Source organism: Mustelus asterias, chromosome 6 (genome assembly GCF_964213995.1).
Source record: "Mustelus asterias chromosome 6, sMusAst1.hap1.1, whole genome shotgun sequence".
Lineage (NCBI taxonomy): Eukaryota > Metazoa > Chordata > Chondrichthyes > Carcharhiniformes > Triakidae > Mustelus > Mustelus asterias.
The window spans coordinates 4,860,119-4,885,408 of NC_135806.1; the positions used below are offsets into that span (position 1 = coordinate 4,860,119).

The window sequence follows — 25,290 nt, forward strand, 5'->3', positions numbered from 1 at the left end:
GAGGTAGTGGCATTGTCTCAAGCAATTCGGAGACCTGGGTAATGCTCTGGAGACCCCGGTTCAAATCCCACCATGGCAGTTGGTGAAATTTGAATACAATAAAAATCTGCAATTAGAAGTCTAATAATGATCATCTGGTTCACTAATGTCCTTTTGGGGAAGGAAATCTGCCATCCTTGCCTGGTCTGGCCTACATGTGACTCCAGAGCCACAGCAATGTGGTTGACTCTTAATGCCCTTGGGGATGGGCAATAAATGCTGACCCAGGCAGTGATGCCCACATCCCATGGACAAATAAAAAGTTACCAGTGCAAACTGAATAGTATCTCATTCAATATGGTGAGGATATATTGACTTGTTTAACTTCAAATTAGTCCAAATGTGAAATAATCCATTGGAAGCTCTTTGGGTGTGATCTATTTATACTAGAGATTTTCAAACAACTGAGGGTAAAAAACATTTTTCTCTGGAATCTTGCTTGCTGTGGAGATGCCGGCGTTGGACTGGGGTAAGCACAGTAAGAAGTCTCTCAACACCAGGTTAAAGTCCAACAGGTTTATTTGGTAGCAAATACCATAAGCTTTCGGAGCACAGCTCCTTCGTCAGATGGGGTGGATAACATTAAAGTAAAATATGTCTGCATTGTGTAAAGTATTGTAAAATTAACTGCAGGAGTTCTATGTTGTAGCCATTTTTAAAGAAAAAATTGGCGATTCTGATAGGATTCCAGTCTGCTTTGGCTAGCTGTCCCAGACTCTTTGACAAGTGGGTGGCACTGCTGCCTCACAGCACCAAGGATCTGGGTTCAATTCCCAGCTTGGGTCACTGTCTGTGTGGAGTTTGCACGTTCTCCCCGTGTCTGCGTGGGTTTCCTCTGGCTGCTCCGATTTCCTCCCACAGTCCAAAAGACATGCTGGTTAGGTGCATTGGCCATGCTAAATACTCCCTCTGTGCACCGGAATGTGGCGACTAGGGGATTTTCACAGCAACTTCATTGCAGTGTTAATGTAAACCTACTTGTGACACTAAATGTTTGTCTTAAGAAAATGGGAGCTGTTTTGTCGACTCATTTGGAAGGGCTCACTTGCCTTCCCGAACAGCGGTTTATTACGAGACTGGATTCCAGTTGGTTATGATGGAAGATTAAACATGGGGTGAGGAGGGGGCTGTTGCTTGCGCACACTGGCTCCAAAAAACTAACCAAGTCCAGCAAGATGGCATCAGCATTGCAAACCTTTTTAGAATATTTATTCTTGTTTACTTTGGAACTCTTGGGTGGAGTACGTGGCAGGAACTGTTTCGACATGTTTTCGGTGGGCTGTTTTGTGACAGTTCTTTTTGATTTTTAACATTAGCTAATGCTTCAAAGGCTGTTGGGTATAGTGGGTGATCTGCAGCGACTCGAGTGTGGTTTATTGCTGGAGATGGGAGAAGTTTGTGCTTGGTTGCCTGCTCTGAAATTTTTTCCCTGCTGGAATCATAGAATGGTAACAGAATAGAGAGGCCACTCGGCCCACTGTGTCCTACTGGCTCTTTGAAGGAGCTATCCAATTGGTTCCTCTGGCTGTGATCTTCCCCATGTGTTTTGAAGCCACTCTCTCCACCTGTTCAGCCATGCATTCTAGGATCGGCACGGTAGCACAGTGGTTAGCACTGCTGCTTCACAGCTCCAGGGTCCTGGGTTCGATTCCCGGCTCGGGTCACTGTCTGTGTGGAGTTTGCACATTCTCCTCGTGTCTGCGTGGGTTTCCTCCGGGTGCTCCGGTTTCCTCCCACAGTCCAAAGATGTGCGGGTTAGGTTGATTGGCCAGGTTAGAAATTGCCCCTTAGAGTCCTGGGATGCGTAGGTTAGAGGGATTAGCGGGTAGGGCCTGGGTGGGATTGTGGTCGGTGCAGACTCGATGGGCCGAATGGCCTCCTTCTGCACTGTAGGGTTTCTATGATCTAGATTATAGCCTACTGTATAAATACATTTCTCCTCCTCCGCTCTGCTCTGCCCCCTGTTAAATCTGTGCCCTCTGGTTACTGACTGTCACTGGAAACAGTTTCTCCTTATTTACTGTTTAAATCTTGTGATGTTGAACACTGCATTCCCATCTCCCTTAATGTTCCCTGCTCCAAGGAAATCAATCCCAGCTCCTCTAGTCTCTGAGGTCTGTCATCCCTGGTGCCAGTCAGGTCAAATGTCTTGGTTGTATACTATCACTTCAATATAAATCTGTTCTGCACTCGGTTTGTGACACCCTCCCTGGGATGCTGGCCCAGAATTGGATCCAATACTCCCAGTTGAGGCCTAACCGAATGCTTTCTAAACTGTTCTTGCTAAGTTTTCCTGCCTGCTTGAGGGTCCCCCTCCTAACCCCACGCTGCAGATACGTGGGAATACACCTACCTCCAAGTTCCCCTCTAAACCATTCACCATCCTGACTTGGGACTATATCGCCGTTCCTTCACTGTCGCTGATTCAAAATTCTCAACTCTCCCTCTAACAGCATTGTGGGTGTACCTACATGGTGTGGACTGCAGCGATTCAAGAAGGCAGCTCACCACCACCCTTGAGGGAGAAGGAATTGGAGAAGGGTGACAAATGCTGGCCTTGCCAGTGATGCCCACATCCCATGAATGAATTTTTAAGAAACAGTTGACCTCTGACACCACGCCATTTGAAAACCAATCAAAACACAGCTCGGTTTGGTATGAGCTACCCCTGCTTTTGCCTTCACTTCACTTGACCATCTAATGGCCAGACATTTGGAAAATTGGAATAACTCCTGTCCTATTTGGAAAGGGTGTGACTGTGCATTGTGTATCAGGCGGTGATGTTTATTCATGACTGAGGGATGGTTCATCTCCAGTATTTGTGGTCCAGAGACACAGCCTACTATCGCAATTTTTAACAGGTTCCAAATGTGCTTGGGTGGGGAGATTAGTGTCATGATGAGTTCATCCAAGTCTTGGGTGACCTCTTCAAGAATACGGAGTCTTTTCTTCCCCTAAAATGTTTTTTTTGAAAAAACCTCGTGATTGAGACGTGTTCCCTGTTAAAATACCTCATGGTTTTCTTTAACTTGATAATTGCTTTTCCCCAATATTGGTGAATTTTGAGGCTGCTTTTGTTACAGCCACTTATCAATTGAAAGTGGATCATTTACTCAATCTCAACTTTGCCACTCCCTTTAAACATATATTTTCATAAGCTGTTGAGCCTAAAGCTTGATTTAAATGTGAGAGATTAGTATTGAGTTTCAGAATCAGGGCGGGTAGCCAGTGTTAAACAGATCGGCCACTATATTCATTAAAAGTTCACAGCACAGAGGCCACTAGGCCCATCAGACTCCACACTGGCCACCCAGCATGATCCCACTTTCCACTACATAATACATTGCAGTTAACTGCTGTTTGTGACTATTTACCGGTAACCGAACTGGCCAGCCATTTAAATACAGTGGCTACAAGAGCAGGTCCAAGGCTCGGAATTCTGTGCGGAGTAGTTCACCACCTGACTCCCCAAAGCCTATCCACCATCTACAAGACACAAGTCAGGAGTGATAGACTACTCTCCCCTTGCCTGAATGAGTGCAGCTCCAACAACACTTGAGCTCAACACCATTCAGGACAAAGCTGCCCCACTTGATTGGCACCCCATCCAAAAACATTCACTCCCTCCAGCGCAGTAACAGCTGTGTACACCATCTACAAGATGCACTCCAGGAACTTGCCAAGCATTATTAGACAGCACCTTCCAAACCCATATCCATCTAGAAGGACGAGCAGCAGGCACATGCGAACACAACCACCAACCAGTTCCCCTCCAAGTCATGGATCATCCTGACTTGGAAGTATATTGCCATTCCTTCGCTGTCACTGGATTAAAATCCTGGAACTCCTTCCCTAACAGCATTGTGGGTGTACCTACAGCACATGGACTGCAGCAGTTCAAGAAGGCAGCTCACCAGCACTTACAAAGGGTTGTGAACATAGCCCAATCCATCATGCAAACCAGCCTCCCATCCATTGACTGTCTACACTTCCCGCTGCTTTGGCAAAGTAGCCAGCCTAATTAAGGACCCCACGCACCCCCAACATATTCTCTCTCCTTCCATCGAGAAAAAGATACAAAAGTCTGAGAACATGTACTAACCGACTCAAACAGCTTCTTCCCTACTGCCATCAGACTTTTGCATGGACCTACCTTGTATTAAGCTGATCTTTCTCTACACCCTAGCTATGACTGTAACGCTACATTCTGCACTCTCTCCTTTCCTTCTCTATGTAAGGTATTCTTTGTCTGTATGGTGCACAAGAAACATTTTCACTGTATGCTAATACATTTGACAATAAACCGACCTTCTCAAGGGGCAACTGGGGATGGGCCACGGATGCTGGCCTAGCCACATCCTTCAACGGAACCAGAAGATCCGCCAGTGGGAAGGGCAGAAAATCCCGGGCCTTTGTTTATGATTGAGAATGAGACCTGTGTGTCAATAAATATCGTGCTGCTGCTTGGTTTAAAAGTACCAAATGTGCAGTGATGTTTATTTGTGGGTGGTTTTTGGTAATTTCTCTCGCCCGCTCCTTGCTGGTATCATTTTAAAATCCAAAGCCCCTAAATTTCTGCAGGTGATGCATTATTCGATCAAGTTTTTTTTTCTAGTTTTTTTTTTTGACAATCCTTTTGATCGAGCTGCTCTGTTTGAATTCTGGTAACTCGTGCTTTCCAGAATGTTTAGTGAAGTCTGGCCAACTTGGGACTGAGGCAGCATGTTAATGCGTCAGATACAAAGATTGCTTGTCGGGGTGGTACAGTGCGAGAGAGAGAGAGGCTGGAAACGTGTGAGAGTTTGGAATCGACTTAATCAAATGTGGCTCAGCATACTCTATGTTCATAGAGAAACAGGTGATATTGCCCATCCTCCTGTCTGTTTCCCATTACACTGAATTGTAATTCTGTTTACCTACCTTGATTCCTTTCCTTAAAAATTTTTGAATCTTAAAACTGACCCCAGCCCCCTCTCCCTATTTTTGAGGAAGAGATTTCCACTACCATTTCATGTGTTTCCTGATATCGCCCTCCACAGCTGAGCTCCCGTTGGATTTCTTCCCCCCCCGTCCCCCAAGAGGGAATTAGATTGATACTGCTTAATCATATTTGTCATTTTAGCATATCTTCTGATCTAGTGATAGCTTGCATGATTTTATTTTTTAAGACCAGTTTTTGAATAGTCCCTTCACAAAATTAATAACTCATGATGTTCTTGTTCAATAGTTTTTGTTTATGGGAGTTAATTTTGAACAGATAAAAGCCATTTCTGGCTGATTTGCAAGCCTGAATCGACCAAGTGGGTAGTGAATAGTTAATGTGGACGCTTGGCTCATTCACACACTTAATCCACTCATTGTAAAACTCAGATTATCTCTTTTTTTGTTTTAGAAAAATATATATAATTAATGGATTTATTTAAAAAGACAAATTCCATTTTGAGTTGAGCCACTGGAAGAAAGTGTATCTGTTATTTATTTTTCAACATTGGCAGAGATTAGCAGTATTTTTTCCCATTCTTCCTTGTAGAGCGTAGTCCCCTACTTAGTATGTACAGTGTAAAATGTCCTAAATTCAGTGTTGTGGCCAAGATTGTGATTGCAACTGACTTGTGTCCTGAATGAGCTGTTTTGCCTCTCCAATACAATTGCAACTGGCAGGATTTGTGCTACATCTAGGGCAGCAATGTATTAAAGCTTACATAATCTAGCTTGATGATTTCTGGAAATGGATGATTCCCGGGGCTAGCACTGACGAGCTGTAGGTGATCGCTACACTGCTACGGTGCATCTCAGTATGAAGTCCATACAAACACTACAGAGGAAATGGGCCAACTTGATGCACTCCTTCAAGCTCTACAGTGGCCTTGTGAGTCTCTTGCCTTCCTCCACTTTGAGAACCTTTCATTGTCAGTGTCTGTAGTTTTGTTTCCTCCTGTAACGGACCACAGTTGCCGTTTCCCGTTTTTCTTTAAGTTGAAAAATTCTGCTGCAGTTTAGTCTGGTGTAATTAAGAGATTAATTGTTGTGATGGAAACTGATTTCATTTTGCTTGCAAGCTGAAGCTGCCTGTGCGATGTTAACATGTTTAGCCAAATTCTTAGTAGCTGAAAATATGTGCATAGCTTTTCTTAAATCATTAGTGTGCGTGTTGGAGTTGCCAAATTGGAAACTAAGTTCACCCGATGGATTATTGTATTAATGGGAAATCTCAGGAGGCCGTTTGATCCATCATATCTGTGCTGAGTTTTTGTTTGACAAGATTTACCAAATGAGTCCTACTCTTCCAACGCGCTTTTTCCAGGGGGGAAAAAAATTCCCCCCTCATTTATCCAATTTCCTCTTTGAAGGTTGCTATTAAATCTGCTTTCACTACCCCTTTTCAGGCAGTGACTTCCAGTTCAATGTGAATTTAAAAATCTCCTCATCTCCCCTCTGATTCTTTTTGACATTCACAAAGAAATAAAATCTCTGGTTACTGATCCCAGTCGGGCCAATGATAAGAATTAGGCAGTTTGGAGTTTTGTGTGTCAAGGTTGGACACTCGTTTGGTGATTTTATATATATTTTTGGCGTCTGGATCTAAAAATTTGCAGTTTTTATTTTTTGATCTTGAAAGAAACCTTTTAATTGTGCTCGCCTTTGTGCATGACCTCAGCTATAACATTTTAATGAAGTTCTGTAGTGTAAGGCAGTGGTATCTATGAATATGCTTTCTTTGTATAGTATCCATCATGGAGTCCATTTATTTTTCTGGCTTGCATTGTGTGGAAATATTAAGATATCAACACCTGAGGTGAATAGTATAGATGCAAAGAGGGTGGCACAGTGGTTAGCACTGCTGCCTCATACCACCAGGGTCCCAGGTTCAATTCTGGCCTTGGGTCACTGTCTGTGTGGAGTTTGCACATTCTCCCCGTGTCTGTGTGGGTTTCCTCCGAGTGCTCTGGTTTCCTCCCACAGTCCAAAGATGGGCAGGTTAGGTTGATTGGCCATGCTAAATTGACACTAGTGTCGGGGATAAGCAGGGTCAATGAGTGGAGTTACGGGAATAGGAGCCTGGGTGGGATTGTGATCAGTACAGACTTGATGGGCTGAATGGCCTTCTGTACTGTAGGGATTCTATGAATGAAGAAGGAGTTAAATATGCAAATGGCAGAGAAAGGAGATAGAAAGATGTGGATGAAAAGGGGTTGGAGAGGGGCTCATGTGGAGCATAAACACTGGCATGGACCACTTGGGCTGAATGGCCTCTTTCTGTGCTGTACATTTTTGTACATTGAAGGCATTTGACTTGTGCAACTTCTGTAAGGAAAAATGCAACAATATTAACCACCACCGGTCCCTTTTTAGACAAATGTACAAATTGAAACATAGTTTCTAGAAGTCTTTTAAAGTTTATTTATTAGTCACAAGTAGGCTTGCATTAACACTGCAAGAAGTTAATGTGAAAATCCCCTAGTTGCCACGCTCCGGCGCCTGTTCGGGTACACTGAGGGAGAATTTAGCATGGCCAATGCACCTAACCAGCACATCTTTCAGACTGTGGGAGGGAACCGGAGCACCCAGAGGAAACCCACGCAGGCACTGCTAGGTTGTTGCATAAAGTTAAATCTCACGGGATCCAGGGTGAGGTATCTAAATGGATACAAAATTGGCTTCTTGACCGAAACCAGAGGGTGGTTGCAGAGAGTTGTTTTTCAAACTGGAGGCCTGTGACCTCACAGACAGTCACCCAAGCCCGGAATCAAACCCAGGTCCCTGGCACTGTGAGGCAGCAGTGTTAACCACTGTCGCCGTGCTGCTATGGGTAGGATTTTCCAATTGTTCCTGCCGGCAGGATCTTTGGTCCAGCCGACAGTGACCTCCTCACTGCAGGTTCCCTGTCATCGGAGGGTGCTAACAATGGGAGACCCTGTTGGCAGTGGCGGGATCAGACGATCCTGTCGCTCTCCAATGGTGGGCTACCCTCTCTGGCACTGAGTACAGTGTCCTGGAAGCGCTCTCGCAGTTGGATGGCTGCTGTTGACCTGGAACATTGAATATTACTCTCATCCATAATATCCTCTTGTCTGAGACTCTCTGGTGATAAATATTAATAAATGCAATAAAGAATGAGAGAAAGTATTAGCTGAGAATGTGGAATTTGCTTACCCAATGAGTAACTGTATAGATGCACTGAGGGGAAACTAGATTAATTCACCAGGATAGAAGGATGAGTTGATGGAGTGAGGTGGATGCGTGGGGGCTGATGTGGAGCATAGCCATTGACACAGTGGTCAGAATAACTATTTCTGTGCGATAGGGAATCAGAGAATTCCTACAGTATAGAAGGAGGCCATTCGGCCTATCGAGTCTGTACCAACCACAATCCCACCCAGGCCCTATTTCCGTACCTCCATGCATTTACCCTGCTAATCCCCCTGACACTAGGGGCAATTTAGCATGGCCAATCCACCTAACCCGCACATCTTTGCAGTGTGGGAGGAAACTGGAGCACCCGGAGGAAACCCACGCAGACACAGGGAGAACGTGCAAACTCCACACACACAGTGACCCGAGGCCGGACTTGAACCTGGGACCCTGGCGCTGTGAGGCAGCAGTGCTAACCACTGTGCCACCGTACCACCCACAATTCTGAAGGGCTCTTCCAATCTCTTGTGCTCCCTTTATTCTCTCTCTCAGAGGTTGGTCATCTGTGTGTTTCCAGCATTTTATGGTTCAGATTGTTGGCATTTGCGTCTTTTGTACTTTTTCTTTCAGCAGTGAAACCAGTTTAAATCGGATTCCCGCGTGGTGAAAATACAGAGCTATATTGGAGGGGGTGAAAATGCGCCTTGTTGTCTAGTTGTTCTCTGGCAATGAACTTTAAGTCAGCAAATCTTGATTGGAATTCTTTTTTTAAGTAAAGTTTATTTATTAGTGTCACAAGTAGACTTGCATTAACACTGCAGTGAAGTTACTGTGAAAATCCCCTAGTCGCCACACTCCAGCACCTGTTCGAGGGTACACTGAGGGAGAATTTATTTGATTTATTATTGTCACATGTATTATCAAACAGTGAAAAGTATTGTTTCTTGCGCGCTATACAGACTAAACCTACCTTTCATAGAGAAGGAAAGGAGAGAGTGCAGAATGTACATTTGTGGTGGGTAAATTGTTGGAAGGTATTTTGAGAGACAGGGTATACAGGCATTTAGAGACGCAAGGACTGATTAGGGACAGTCAGCATGGCTTTGAGTGGAAAATCATGTCTCTCAAATTTAATTGAGTTTTTTGAAGGGGTAACCAAGAAGGTAGATGAGGGCAGTGCAGTTGATGTTGTTTACATGGACTTTAGCAAGGCCTTTGACAAGATACCGCATGGTAGGTTGTTGCATAAAGTTAAATCTCACGGGATCCAGGGTGAGGTATCTAAATGGATACAAAATTGGCTTCTTGACCGAAACCAGAGGGTGGTTGCAGAGAGTTGTTTTTCAAACTGGAGGCCTGTGACTAGCGGTGTGCCTCAGGGATCAGTGCTGTGCCCACTGTTATTTGTCATTTATATTAATGATTTGGATGAGAATATAGAGGGCATGGTTAGTATGTTTGCAGATGACACCAAGATTGGTGGCATGGTGGACAGTGAGGAAGGTTATCTCCAATTGCAGCAGGATCTTGATCAATTGGGCCAGTGGGCTGACGAATGGGAGGTAATGCATTTTGGTAGATTGAACCAGGGCAGAACTTACTCAGTTAATGGGAGGGCGTTGGAAGAGTTACAGAAAGATCTAGGGGTACATGTTCATAGCTCCTTGAAAGTGGAGTCATAGGTGGACAGAGTGGTGAAGAAGGCATTCAGCATGCTTGATTTCATTGGACAGAACATTGAGTGCGAGTGTTGGGACGTCTTGTTGAAGTTGTATAAGACTTTGGTATGGCCACACTTGGAATACTGTGTGCGATTTTGGTCACCCTATTATAGAAAGGATATTATTAAACTAGAAAAAGTGCAGAAGAGATTTACTAGGATGCTACTGGGACTTGATGGATTGAGTTATAAGGAGAGGCTGAATAGACTGGGACTTTTTTCTCTGGAGCGTAGGAGGCTGAGGGGTGACCTTAGAGGTCTATAAAATAATGAGGGGCATAGACAAGGTAGGGGAGTCTAAAACTAGAGGGCATACGTTTAAGGTGAGAGGGGAGAGATACAAAAGTGTCCAGAGGGGCAATTTTTTCAGAGGATGGTGAGTGTCTGGAACAAGCTGCCAGAGGTAGTAGTAGAGGGGGTACAATTTTATCTTTTTAAAAGCATTTAGATAGTTACATGGGTACGATGGGTATAGAGGGATATGGGCCAAATGCGAGCAATTGGGATTAGTTTAGGGGTTTTTAAAAAAATGGCGGCATGGACAAGTTGGGCCGAAGGGCCTGTTTCCATGCTGTAAACCTCCTATGATTCTATGAATGTAGTGTTACAGTCAAAGCCAGGGTGTAGAGAAAGATCAACTTAATGCAAGGCAAGTCCATTCAAAAGTCTGACAGCAGCCGGGAAGAAGCTGTTTGATTTGGTTGGTATGTGACCTCCTGGCCAATGCACCTAACCAGCACTTCTTTCAAACTGTGGGAGGAAACCCATGCAGACTTCGCACAGACAGTGACCCAAGCCAGGAATTGAACCCGGGACCCTGGCGCTGTGAGGCAGCAGTGCTTATCGCTGTGCTGCCCACATAAATAAAGGTAGAACTTGCATTTATATGGCACCTTTTCATGACCTCCGAAAACAAAGCTGCCACATTTCCTACATTACAACAATAACCATACTTAGCAGTGCATTTGTAAAGGATCGCACTCCTTGCTGCCACTGCCAGTAAGAACAGAGAATTTGGCGCTCAGCCAAAACTCCATTCACAGCAGCGGGACTGGAGAATCCCAGCCATGGGCAAGTCAGAGAATTCAGGCCTCCGTATACAGCACACATCCCAGAATGCTCATCAGCTGTTTGGGGGTGTGTAAGAGTTCACACTTGTAGTTATAAGTTTACATGATCAGGATTACGATTTCAGCAGCTCATGCCCAGTTTAGCTAACACTGACCGTGTAATGTTGGCAGAATACAAATATTAATTTGTAATGTTACACAACAAGACTCAGCAATGTGCGAATGACCAGATGAGTTGTTCTTGGTGACTTTTGTGGAAGGATAAATGCTGGACAGGATATTGGGGAGAACCCTCCGTCTCATCGGAAAGTCACAGGATTCTTTACACTCGCCTCCAGCGGGCAGATGGGGGCTCTGTTTTTAATGGCAGCAGGGACAGTACTGAGGGGGTGCTGCACCACCCTGGGAGGGTCGGCCTGTATTTTGTGCTTGGGTCCCTGGAGTGAGATTCGTACAGGTTGTTGCTCTTTGCAAGAAAAGTTGTCCTCTTTTGGGTCTTGGGGATGCTTTTGGGTGGTTGATATTTTGAGACAGCATCACACTGCGACCTGTACCTTGTGTGGGATGTTCTAAGGGATAGGGATGAAAAACTCAGATGCCCTTTTATCTTTTTTGTTTAAAGGCTGATTTCTTTTGTAGCATTGCTCGAAAGATGCAGACAGACATTATCCCCGTCCCAGTCCTAGCACGAAGCTGAGAAGTTGTTGTAACATTGTACAGCCTGTTGTTTAGACCACACTTGGAGCACTGTTCAGTTCTGATCTCGTACAAAGAATATAAAAGGCACTAGGGAAGGTGCGGGTAAGATTTCCAAGGATGATGAGGATGGAGTGGTTATAACTATCTGAACAGGCTGGGGCTCTTTTTTTTTTCTCTAGAAAAGGGAAGGTTGAGAAGTGGCTCGATTTAAGGTCCTTAAGATGGTTTGATAGACTAAATGTGGAGATGTTCCCACTTGTTGGGGAGACCAGAAATGGTCTAATAAGATGATCATTAATTCAAAAGGGGATTCAGGAGAAACTCCTAGAGGGTGGAGAGAATGTGGAAATAACTACCGCAGGGAGAGGTTGAAGTGCATTTAAATGGAAGCTAAATAAACACCAGGAATAGAAGGATATGTTGATTGGGCGAGATGATGTAGGGTAGGAGGAAACTGGTGTGGAACATAAATATTGACTTGGGCCAGTTAGGTTGAGTGATCTGTTGATTTTTAAAAAAAATTTCCCTACAGTGCAGAAGGCCATTCGGCCCATTGAGTCTGCACCAACAGCCATCCCACCCAGGCCCTATTCCCATAACCCCACAGATATACCCTGCCAAACCCCCTAGCACTAGGGTCAATTTAGCATGGCCAATCCACCTAACCTGCACGTCTTTGGACTGGGGGAGGGGGGGGAAACCGGAGCACCCGGTGGAAACCCACGCAGATATGGACAATGTGCAAACAATGACCTGAGGCCGGAATTGAACCCGGGTCCCTGGCATTGTGAGGCAGCAGTGCTAACCACTGTGCCACCCTGAGTTGTGTTGTTAATACTTTGTCTTGTGTTATGCTGATGTTGAGAGTGTTCCTGTTTTTCCACAGACCACAGCAATGGAGGAGGTGATATGGGAGCAGTTCACTGTGACTTTACAAAAAGTAAGAGTTTCCCTTTTTTTGGTTTGAATTCTGATACAGACCCGGATGAATTTGAATGCTGGGGTGGGCTCAAGCCTATGTTCCTACGGGAACACTTAACTGAAAAATTATGTCAATGTGAATTTAACCTCTGGTATGTTAAATGCTGCTGAATGATCCTAAACTTTATTGTTTTAGTTCAATCTGGGGATATTGCTGTCATTTCTTTTGCTCTCTTGTGGTGTGTGGTGTTTGAAATGTTTTCTTGGCAATCCTGTTGCATTTAAGCATTGCCTAATGCTCCTGTTCACCTACCCTGTCAATGGCTTCAGTTTTTTGTACGTTGTAATTAGCCTTTTAACCAAACGCTTGGAATAAAGTCATTTTCAGAAATTCGTGGTCCCTGTGTACACGTTTAATTTTTTAATTCCCCCCCCCCCCCCCCTACCGCATTCCTTTTGGCAGCTGTCTCCTTGCAAGTGTATACTTTCTCTCACAGCCAAGTATTTGGTGGCACAATGGTTATGCTACTGGACTGGTAATCCAGAGAGCTGGACTAATCTGCAGTTGAACATGAGTTCAAATCCCACTGCAGCAGGGAAATCTGAAGTTGGTTAATTAAATAAATCTAGAAAGTATCGGTAATGGTGACCATGAAGCTACTGGACTGAATTCAAAAAGAAAATCCACCACCTTCACTAAAAGGAAATCTGCCATCCTTGCCCTGTCTGGCCTACGTGTGACTCCCGACCCACAGCAATGTTAGCTGCCTCAGGAATGGCCGAACAAGGCACTCTGTTGTATTAAAGAGCGTGGCTCCCCACCAACTTCTCAAAGACAATTTAAGGATGAGCATAAGTATTGGTTTTCTCAGCAGCACATGTAACCTGCAAATAAGTTATTACAAAAGTGATGTAGCAATGCAGCAACCCCATGTTGTAAAGTTACAAGGCGGCACACCCTGCTACGGGGAATCTTCAGTTCCAGGGTCTGCCCATAACAAAAGGGATCGAACTGCTAGTGTGATGGGTTTCACTTGGAAAGAACTAGGAGCAGGAGTAGGCCATCTGGCCCCTCGAGCCTGCTCCGCCATTCAATAGGATCATGGCTGATCTTTTTGTGGACTCTGCTCCACTTACCCGCCCGCTCACCATAACCCTTAATTCCTTTACTGTTCAAAAATCTCTCAATCTTTGCCTTAAAAACATTCAATGAGGTAGCCTCAACTGCTTCACTGGGCAGGGAATTCCACAGATTCACAACCCTTTGGGTGAAGAAGTTCCTCCTCAACTCGGTCCTAAATCTGCTCCCCTTTATTTTGAGGCTATGGCCCCTAGTTCTAGTTTCACCTGCCATTGGAAACAACTTCCCTGCTTCTATCTTATCGATTTCCCTTCATAATCTTATATGTTTCTATAAGATTTATTTTACCCTCTCCTCCACAGCAGCCCCCCCCCACCTCATCCTTCTGAATTCCAATGAGTATAGCCCCAGTCTACTCAGTCTCTCCTCATAAGCCAACCCTCTCAACTCTGGAATCAACCTAGTGAATCTCCTCTGCACCCCCTCCAGTGCCAGTGTACCCTTTCTCAAGTAAGGAGACCAAAACTGTACACCGTACTCCAGGTGTGGCTTCATCAGCACCTTGTACAGCTGCAACATAACTTCCCTGTTTTTAAACTCTATCCCTCTAGCAATGAAGGACAAAATTCCATTTGCTGCTTTACCTGCTGCACCTGCAAACCAACCTTTTGTGATTCATGCACAAGGACACCCAGGTCCTTCTGCACAGCAGCATGCTGCAATTTTTTACCATTTAAACAATGGTCCATTTTGCTGTTATTCCTACCAAAATGGATGACCTCACATTTACCAACATTGTACTCCATCTGCCAGACCCTCGCCCACTCACTTAGATTATCTATATCCCTTTTACGTTCAGTGTCCTCTGTACACTGTTCCTGATCACTTGAGATAAATCAAAAGCCACCCCATTTGATTTACTTGTGGCGAACCCAACTGTTATCTTTTCTTTATTGCGGTTTTTGGAAATAATTCTGCGTCTGTCTGCAGCCATCGAAGTTCAGTTACTGAGCATCTGAAATTGTTTTTTTAACTCCTTTGTCTCAATTTTTTAGTATTAATTATATGTGTGTGTGCAAGTAAATGTTTTGCAAAATGTGTTACCTTTTTCCCTCCCCCCTCTTTCCCCAATTGGTTAGGACTCCAAGAGGGGCTTTGGTATCGCAGTGTCTGGAGGGAGAGATAACCCCAACTTTGAGAATGGTGAAACGTCCATTATTATCTCGGATGTTTTGGACGGTGGCCCAGCAGACGGATTACTGCAGTGAGTAGAAGTTGTGGTGCTTTGGTGCACGGGTGGGAATAATCTCCTTTTTTAAAAAAATGTGGGTGTGGATTTGATGATGACAAGCAGTTCAAGTAAACCACCTCTTCCCACCACCCCCCCCTCCAAAATCCTGTCCACCTTTTATAAGGCACAAGTCAGGAGTATGATGGAATATGTTCCACTCGCCTGGGTGAGTGCAGCTCCAACCACATTTGGGAAGCTCAATACCATTCGGGACAAAGCAGCCCTGCCTGATTGCTACCCCTTCCACAAACATTCACTCCCTCCACCACCGACGAACATGATAGCCGTGTGCACCATCTACAAGATGCACTGCAGGAACTCACCGAGGTTCCTTATGCAACACCTTCCAAACCCACTACCATCTAGGATGACGAGAGCAGCAAATGCCTGGGAACACCACCACCTGGAGGTTCCCCCCTGAGTCACTCGCCATCCTGACTTGGAAATGCTTTGACCATTTCTTCACTGTCACTGGGCCAAAATCTTCCTTCCTTACCACAGCGACTGCAGCGATTCAAGAAGGCGGCTCACCATTATCTTCTGAAGGGCATCGAGGAATGGGCAATAAATGCTGCCCTAGCCAGCAAAGCCCACGTCCCATAAAATGATTTAAAAAAAAAAAAAGTTCCAGTCGCATTCCCAGAGATTTGAGCCCAAAGTCCAGGCTGACACCAGCTGCACTGCAGTCGTGGTGCATTGTTGGAAATGCTGTTTCTGGGACGCGGAGTTAAACGGAGGCCCAGTCTGCGCCCCCTCAAGTGGATGTCAAAGAATCCTGGAGCAATTTCAAAGAATGGGAGAATTCTTCAGATTCCTGATCAAAATATATCCTTCAAATAACATTATTAAGAGCAGTGATCTCCCTTTCCACTTTCTTGGACTGCAGTGAGCTGCTGAATGCAGTTGTTTGTAGTTTGGACATTGCAATAAAAGGGATTTATTTTTTTCCTATACTTTCAAAGATTTACTAATGCCAGTGAATAAAATTGCGCAAAGAAATTGTTTGGTGTAGTATTATCAAATCTCTTAAATTCCACAAGATTAACTTGTTGCAAAATGACAAATTGCTGAGTAACTCCAGTCTCCATCAAATTCTAAATCTCTCATTTAGCGATCATTCGTCAGTGATAGATGTGGCATCATTTCTGGCAAGAGTTGGGCAAATGTAATAAGAACAGAGGATGCTGGAAATTCTCAGGTTAGGCAGCATCTGTGGTGAGAGATGTTTCGGGTCGATCTTGTTCTGGTGAGAGGTCGCGGGCCCAAAATGGTGGGCAGGATTTTCTGCAGCCCTGAGGTGTGTTTTGCGGCATTGGAGCTGGCTCACTATTGGCTGGCGGCGGGATCTTCTGGTCCTGCCACTGGTGATGGGGCTTTCCCGTTGTTTGCACCTTCTGTTGCCAGGGAACCCATGGCGGGGGGAGGGATAGCTGTTGGCAGGACCAGAAGATCCCACCAGCGGGAACCATAGGAGGAGGGCATCTGCCCCATTTGAGTCCGTCCTGACTCTCCGAAAGAGCATCCCACCTAAGAATGCCCACTCCAATCACCGTAACTCCACGCTTAACATGGCCAATGCACCTAACCCCCACATCTTTGGACTGTGGGAGGAAACCGGAGCACCCAGAGGAAATCCACGGGAAGAACATGCAAACTTCACACAGGCAGTCACCCAAGGCCGGAATCCAACCCAGGTCCCTGGCGCTTTCGCTCACTGCCGGGCCTGCTGAGTTTATCTGGCAATCTGTTTTTTATTTCCAATCTCCTGTATCTGCAGTAGTTTGCTTTGAGCTCGAAGAAGGTTGTTGTATCAACCTGTCCACTGACTTGTATGATTTCTAAAAGGCTTTGGATTTAAAATGTGGTAATGGCGATATTTCAAAATGTGTTCAATGATTAGGATGCACTCTAGTTCTGACAAGATAATTGGCAAACGAATATGGGGGGGGGAAATGTGGAAAGACGTGTTTATGCAGCAAGCTGTTGTATTCTGATGGGTGGTGAAAAGTTGATCTTTCTTGACACCCATCACTAACACTACATTCTCCACTCCTTTCCTTCTCTATGAACGGTGTATGTTTTGTCTGTATAGCGCGCAAGAAACAATACCTTTCACTGTTTACTAATACATATGACAAATCAAAAGAACAGGGGAGTAGGACTAATTTTTAAAGAGCTAGCACAGGCATGATGGGCCGAATGGGCTCCTCTGTGCTACATGATCTCCACTATACTGAATTCCATTGTTTTTCCATTCCTTAATTTGTGGGATTTTATTTTGTCAGGATTTTCTCTATCCTTGTGTTGAAAATCCCATCGCAACTTGTGGTCGGTGCAGACTCGATGGCCTGAATGGCCTCCTCCTGCACCGTAGGGATTCTATAAACTTGGATGCGACTGATGTATTTCCTCCCTCCAGGTTCACCCCCTGGGTCAGAATCCTGGAACTCCCTCCCCAACAACACACGGGCTGCAGCGACAACCACAACCCGTGAAGGAATTTTAAACATGTACAGAGCTTGCATTTGAAGAGGTGGAACTGGTGAACCTTCCACGGTTTTGGTATCTAATTATAGTAAAACATCCCTAGGCGTTTTCGCAGGAACAACTTTCAAACTAAATTGACATCAGAAACACAAAGGGATATTGGGACCGGTGACCAGCAATCTAGTCAAAAGGATAGGCTATGACGAGTCTTAAAATAGAGAGGAGATGGAGAGGGTTAGGGAGTTCATAGAATCCCTACAGTGCAGAAGGAGGCCATTCGGCCCATCAATCCTGCATTGACAACTATCCCACCCAGAGTCTATTCCCGTAATCCCACGTATTTACCCAGCTAGTCCCCCTGAGGGGCAATTTAGCATGGCCAATTCACCGAACCCACACACCTTCTTTTGGACTGTGGGAGGAAACCAGAGAACTGAGGAAACCCACACAGACACGGGGAGAACATGCAAACTCCGCACAATGACCCGAGGCCGGAATCGAACCCGGGTCCCTGGCGCTGTGAGGCAGCAGTGCTAACCACTGTGCCACCCAACCTGCTCGGGCACGTGGACCCACAGCTTTTACCTTTGTACCTTTTTGATTCTAATTCTAAAAGTTTGCCATTTTTCTTTAAATCTGGTTAAGAACCAAAGGTGGGGCACTAGTCATCTAAATGTGCAGTAAAGTTGTTTGTACTTGGTGGATTCATGGTCTAGCGAACGCTTGGTTAATGTAATCAATTAGGGGCCTAGGCCACCATTAATCACCCCTTCCCAAAATGGCATGAATGAAGTAGTCAGCATTTTACATTCCATTCCCCTTTGTTACAGCCCTCAGTCAAACTGGTTGTTTTGTACAAGATCAGCTGTTAGTCATACAATGTTAACACTCCCTTTTTACCTCTGAGTACTAACATTGGTTGAAAAACTCCTGCAAAGAAAGCCCACCATTCCCTTTTTACTTGTACTCAACCAAGTCAAGCTTCAGTAGTCCTTGATCCCCGGGTGATCTTACTCACCGGCAAAACAAAGCAGCCATTGTTTTGTGCAATAAAAACAGAATACTCAGGTTATGGCAACATCCGGTTTACACTGCTTGATGTATAAAAATTAAGGCTACTGATGACTATGCAGAGTGAAATTAGTCATAAAATGGTTACTTGACAGTTATTGTATCACCTTTTGTTTTGTTTCAGAATGTAAAGACGAAGTGAGGGCCTCTATCTTGCCTATTGTCCAACTAACCCCTCCCCCATCCCTTTATCCCAATACATGAGGATACTTTCCCTGACAGATCAGGAACCCTTCATGTGAGGATCAAGGCATTGCATTTTGGGTTTTATCGCCAAGAGATGCCAATCCTCCTTTTTAGTACAAGCAGTCTCCCAAACAGGCTGAAGGTCTTCCCTTTCTGCAGCAAGTAAACTCTTGTCAAACTTGACAATTTTTCAATGATCCCACTACCTTGGCATCTTTCCATGCTGTGTCTACTTTGTAGGGTGACATGGTGGCACAGTGGTTAGCACTGCTGCCTCACAGCGCCAGGGACCTGGGTTCAATTCTCAGCTTGGGTCACTGTTTATGTGAAGTTTGCACATTCTCCCTGTGTCTGCGTGGGTTTCCTCCGGGTGCTCCAGTTTCCTCCCATGCATTGGCCATGCTAAATTCTCCCTCAGTGTACCCGAACAGACACCGGAATGTGGCGACTCGGAATTTCACAGTAACTTCGTTGCAGTGTTAATGCAAGCCTACTTGTGACAATGAATAAACTTTTTTCTCATTACTATTTGAGGTTTACTACATTAAGACAAGTTTCTAATAAAGTTAGGTATTAGTTTCTGTTGTGTATCGGAGAATTGGCACGAGGAAGCACGGAGGGTTAAAAATAACACCACTTTACTTGCAGGGTGGTGTTGACAACATGGCTGCTTCTTCACTCTTGCAGTTTCCCACACTAGCAACTCAAGATGCTAAAAACCCCTGCTATTTTCTTCCAATCCATTGCACAAACCAGCCTCCCATCCTTTGACTCTGTCTACACCTTCCTGCTGCCTCGGAAAAGCAGCCAGCATAATTAAGGACCCCACGCACCCTGCACATTCTCTCTTGCACATTCTCTCTTCCACCTTCTTCCTTCGGGGAAAAAGATACAAAATTCTGAGGTCACGTACCAACCGACTCAAGAACAGCTTCTTCCCTGCTGCCATCAGACTTTTGAATGGACTTAAGTTGATCTTTCTCTACACCTTAGCTATGACTGTAACGCTACATTCTGCACTCTCTCTTTTCCTTCTCTATGAACGGTATGCTTTGGCTGTATAGCGCGCAGAAAACAATACTTTTTACTATGTTAACACATGATAATAAATCATCAAAAAATACTGAGTTTCCTTGTATGCACACTTTGCAGTGTATTTCCAGCTGCTACCTGGATTTTATTTCTCTTAAACAAGGCAACAATCTGAGCTTCAGCTGCTTTTTAAACATCCCCAGTGCTCTTATTGCTCTGTGGAGAATCATTATTCATGCCCGCATATGTCCACAGCACATGTGAAGAACTTCTAAGTCTCTTGCGGACTTTTTGGCTAATTTTCCTGCTCTCTGGTGACTAAACAAACGCTGTTCTAAGGCCTCCTCGCCAGTTTTTACATTGTTTATCGGAGAATTGACAATAGGAAGCACGGGGATTAAAATTAAGAGGATCTTGTTGAAACTTGCAGGATACTGGATAGAGTGGACATGGAGAGGATGTTTCCACTAGTACCAGCGGGCACAATATCAGACTAAAGGGACAATCCTTTAAAACCGAGATGAGGAGGAATTTCTTCATCCAGAGAGTGGTGATTCTGTGGAACTCTTTGCCGCAGAGGGGCTGTGGAGGCCGGGTCATTGAGTGTCTTTAAGACAGAGATAGATAGGTTCTTGGTTATGGGGATGAGAAAAAAAATCAGCCATGATTGAATGGTGGAGCAGACTCGATGGGCCGAGTGGCCTAATTCTGCTCTAACGTCTTATGGTCTAAAAATAATGGAGCTTTATTTACAGGGTGGTGTTCAGTCCAGGCTGCTGCTTCACTCTGGCAGTTTCCCACGCTAGTGACCTGCGACATCACTTCCAATGGATACATGAATATATTAATACGCAGCGCTTAGTGCAGCTCCAGAGAATCAATATTAATGCATAATGGTTTCTATTAATAAAGTTGCATTTTAATAATTGATATTCTGGTTAGTAATTTAATAATCTCTCCGTTTTAATATTAACACTGTTATTCTATGACAATTCCACATTACTGCAAGGCTCCCAGATGTGTAAATTAAGGAGCTGGAGCAGATTGTCAAGGGGATTCTCAATTTGCTTTTCCCAAAGGCATTGAGGTTCTAGCCTGCTCTGAGCAATCACTATCATTATAATTGATTGAAGTGGTTAACTCTTTGCCTGGTACTAACAACACGCCAAAAAAGTTTAAATTCACCTGTTTGTCTTGGAAAGCTGGGACACTTCCTTTCTAGGGTGAGGGTCCGACAGGATCTTGTGGCCTGATTTTTGTGCTCCTGCGAAAGGTCTTTGAGTTTCGGGAAGACTATTCCAGACTGGATTTGGGAACGCTAAATGTTTCTTTACAGTATGTTCCATCCATTATATTGTTGTCTTTCCTCTGACAATCAGATGCTTGTCCTGAATAATTTTCCTGAAAGGCGCCCCCCCCCCCCCGCCCCCCTAGCTGTGGTTGTACCTACACCACAGCGATTCAAGGGGTGGGAGAGGATTGGGGATTAAAATGGTGAATGGGGTGGGGTTGATGCCAGTTATTTTAGATTGGGGGGAGGGGTGGGGGGGGGGAAGGAGAAGGGAAGAGGGGAGAAAGAGGCAGAAGGATTGCCCCAATACAGGAAGTTGGGTCAAGATTGCCCTTGCACACGAGGGGGTTGGGGGGGGGGGGGTGTTTTCCTGCTCCGATGGGGGAGGGCACAATGTCCATGGTGGGGGTGAGGGTCTTTAATTTAACTTTAAGATTAGGGCGCCCTGATCTCAGAATCCTAGCGTGTATAGGCCCCGCCCCTCCAGCTGGCTACGTGATCCTCACCAGTACTTGGAAGTTGCCGAATGCTGTTTGGTTAGGTGAGAAAAGGTGTCTGTGAAGCTGAGTTTCTCAGCGCTTTTTGCCTCTTCCAACACTGTGCAATTTTGGGCAACATTCTGCCCCCAGAATGCAAACACAAGACTTTTAAAATATTGTTGCAACCCCATCATTTTACAGCAGGGTATGTTCTTATGAGTGCAATGAGTTGGCCACCAGTGTTTAATAATTGAGTGACTCCTGGGCAGAAGTTGTACCTTGCAGCTTTAAACAGGATAGCTGACATTCGTGCTGCAACATGTTTTACTGGTCTTTAGAATATGAATAAGGCTCGCTCTCAGCACAGTTCAGTAAACCTTAGCAATGTGCTGTTTACTTGTCTTTTGTTCCTGCCTTCGCTGAAACTTGGTTGCTCATTGGCGTACCTCTTTCTGTCTGTAATAAATGCAGCAGTTCAAACACTACAGCTGATCTGAAGTACTATTGGGTTATTGTTTGTTTTTTTGCCTCTGGCTGCTATGTGACAGCAGTAAGAGTTTTAACAACACCAGGTTAAAGTCCAACAGGTTTATTTGGTAGCAAATGCCATTAGCTTTCGGAGCGCTGCTCCTTCGTCAGATGGAGTGGAAATCTGCTCTCAAACAGGGCACAGAGACACAAAATCAAGTTACAGAATACTGATTAGAATGCGAATCTCTACAGCCAACCAGGTCTTAAAGATACAGACAACTTGTAACTTGATTTTGTGTCTCTGTGCCCTGTTTGAGAGCAGATTTCCACTCCATCTGACGAAGGAGCAGCGCTCCGAAAGCTAATGGCATTTGCTACCAAATAAACCTGTTGGACTTTAACCTGGTGTTGTTAAAACTCTTACTGTGTCCACCCCAGTCCCACGCCAGCAACTCCACATCTTAAGTAAGTAGTGTAAGCAGACTTGAGATTCTTCTGTGTATTATAGAGATGTCTCTGGGAAAGTTTTACACCAGTTTGGCCTGATGGTTGTATTTCAGGTAACTGTGTGCGAGTTGAATGAGTTTTGTAGGACCCTTGTTAAACTTTGAACTGATATAACAAGTGATTTTGAAAGACTAAGCTAGCCTTTTGGGGAATTTAAATGAAACACTTTTGCATTTTGTCACGTGGTCTTTGGTCTCATTGGGAAGTCTTGTTGGAGTTATAGCCCCAATATTTGCTCCCAGATTTTTTGTGTGCATTTAATATCTGCTTTTGTGCCACAGAGATGAAGACTATGGTGACAAACATAAGAGATTTGAGGCTTTACAGCAAGAATATAGAGACTTGCATTTCAGTGGTATCTTTTATGAACTCTGGGCATCCCAAGGTGCTTTACACCCAATGATGTCCAGTCACTGGAAATGAAACAACCAATTTGTGCACAGCAAGCTCCAATAGATGGTGATCGGATCACCTGCTTTAGTGATGTTGGGTGAGGGATAAATATTGGCCAGGACAGTAGGGAAAAATTCCTCTGCTCTTGAAAGTATTGAAAGTAATGCCATGGAATTTTTGTGCCCACTTTGAGAGGGAAGATGGGGCCTTGTTTAACATCTCACCCAAGAAGTTGGCTCCTCTCAATCCAGCCGCTCTCTCTGTACTTGCACCCAAATGTCCGCCTAGGTTTTGTGCAGGTCTGTGTTGTGGAACTTGAAGCCAAGACCTTCAGACTCGAGAGGTGCGAGTGTTACTCACCTGAGCCATGACTGACATGCACAGCACACAAGAATATGGAAGTATGAGGGGAGGCTGGAATTGCAAAACTTCTAAAACACCCAGTATTCCAAATTAGAATTGTTCATTGCAGCTCCCTTGAATAGCGTTCAAAGAACTTGTTTTCCAGATTTCTGACTTCAAGCAAACATTCTAAATTCCTTTTTAGTTATTTCTGAATGTAATCAAGCAATATTTGCCAGAACTATAAAGGGATTTTTGTGTACTCTAATTGTGAAAGTGTTTCTTTTCTCTTGACAGGGAGAATGACCGGGTTATAAATGTTAACGGTTATCCCATGGAAAATGTGCCTCATTCCTTTGCTGTACAACAGTTGAGAAAATGTGGGAAAGTAGCTCAAATAGTAAGTGCTGATTATAAACACCGAAAAGTAAATATTATAGAAATGTCTAGGGCACTGGCATCTCCATGATTAGATATTCATATTCGCAAAAGACATTGAAATCTGAAACTGACTTAATTACTAATGCTGTGTTTTCTTTTTATACAGGTGAGTTGTTGTGATCTGGAATGTGTTGTCTGAAAGGGGATGGAAACAAATTATTTTAATCCCATTTTCCAGCACTTGTCCATTGCCTTGTATGCGATGGGGTTTCAAGTGTGCTTCTTAAATGTTGAAGGTTCCTGTCTCTACCACGCTTTCAGGCAGCGAGTTCCAGAATCCCACCACCCTCCTGGGTGATGAGATTTTTCTTTTCCTCAACTTCCTTCCAAATATCCTCCTTAACCTTAAATCTATCCCCCCTGGTGGTTGGTCCCTGTCATGATGTGGAGATGCCGGCATTGGAGTGGGGTAAACCCAGTAAGAAGTCTTACAACACCAGGTTAAAGTCCAACAGGTTTATTTGGTAGCAAAAGCCACTCGCTTTCGGAGCGCTGCTCCTTCGTCAGGTAAGTCTGACGAAGGAGCAGCGCTCTGAAAGCTAGTGGCTTTTGCTACCAAATAAACCTGTTGGACTTTAACCTGGTGTAGTGAGACTTCTTACTGGGTTGGTCCCTGTACCAAGGGGAAAAGTTTCTTCCCATCTACTCTATGAATGTGCCTCATAATTTTGTACACCTTGGTTGGGTCCCCACTCGGCCTTCTCTGCTCCAAGGAAAACCACCCCAACCTCTCTTCACAGCTGAAACCTTCCAACTCGGGCAGCATTCTGGTGAAAATCTGCACCCTTTCCAGTGCAATCACATTCTTCCCATAGCCTGGTGACCAGAACTGCACACCGTACTCTCGCTGTAGCCAAACAAGCATTTTATACAACTCCATCATTACCATCCTGCTTTTATATTCTATTTTTTTTCAGCTAATGAGGGCAAGTTTCTCATATGCCACCTTAACCACCTTCCCTCCCGCCCTGCTGTCTTCCGGAATCTATGGGCATGCACCCTAAGGTCCCTCTGGTCCTCTGTCCTAGCATGTTAACACTCATTGTGTATTCCCTGGCCTTGTTAGTTCTCCCAAAATGCATCACCTCTCTCTTTTCAGGGTTGAATTCCATTTGCCACTGTTCTGACCAGCCCATCTATAACATCCTGTAATCGAAGCCTTTCCTCCTCACTATTTACCACACTATCAATTTTTATGTCGTCATCTGTGAACTTTCTGATTATACCCAAACATTCATGTTTAGATCATTAATGTATGCTACAAACAGCAAGGGACCCAGCACCGAGGTGCTTGATGGCTGGCACAGACGTGATGGGCTGAAGGGCCTCTTTCTGTGCCGTAAGGCTCTATAACTAATGACTTTGGGTGAGGGTGGGTAAAGAAATAGTTTTGGGCTAAAGGCAGGGGAATGGAACCAATTGGTTCCCTCTCCTCATAACTAATGCCCTCCATACCAGGCAACATCCTGGTAAATCTTTTCTGTACCCTCTCCAAAACCTCCACATCCTTCTGGGAGTGTGGCGACCAGAATTGAACACTATATTCCAAGTGCGGCCTAACTAAGGTTCTATAAAGCTGCAACATGACTTGCCAATTTTTAAACTCAATGCCCCGGCTGATGAAGGCAAGCGTGCC

General features: G+C 44.7%; 1 protein-coding gene across 4 annotated transcripts in view; it reads left to right on the forward strand.

Moving 5' to 3' along the window:
• The window catches only part of tjp2a (tight junction protein 2a (zona occludens 2)), a 148,447-nt gene that overhangs the window by 62,501 nt on the left and 60,656 nt on the right, over positions 1 to 25,290 (forward strand). For all 4 annotated transcript variants that reach the window (XM_078213954.1, XM_078213953.1, XM_078213955.1 and 1 more), the window contains exons 2-4: positions 12,548 to 12,601; positions 14,803 to 14,927; positions 23,511 to 23,613. In XM_078213954.1, the coding sequence (XP_078070080.1) occupies positions 12,557 to 12,601; positions 14,803 to 14,927; positions 23,511 to 23,613 (273 nt within the window). In that variant the 5' untranslated portion in view covers positions 12,548 to 12,556. The remainder of the gene's footprint in view (positions 1 to 12,547; positions 12,602 to 14,802; positions 14,928 to 23,510; positions 23,614 to 25,290) is intronic.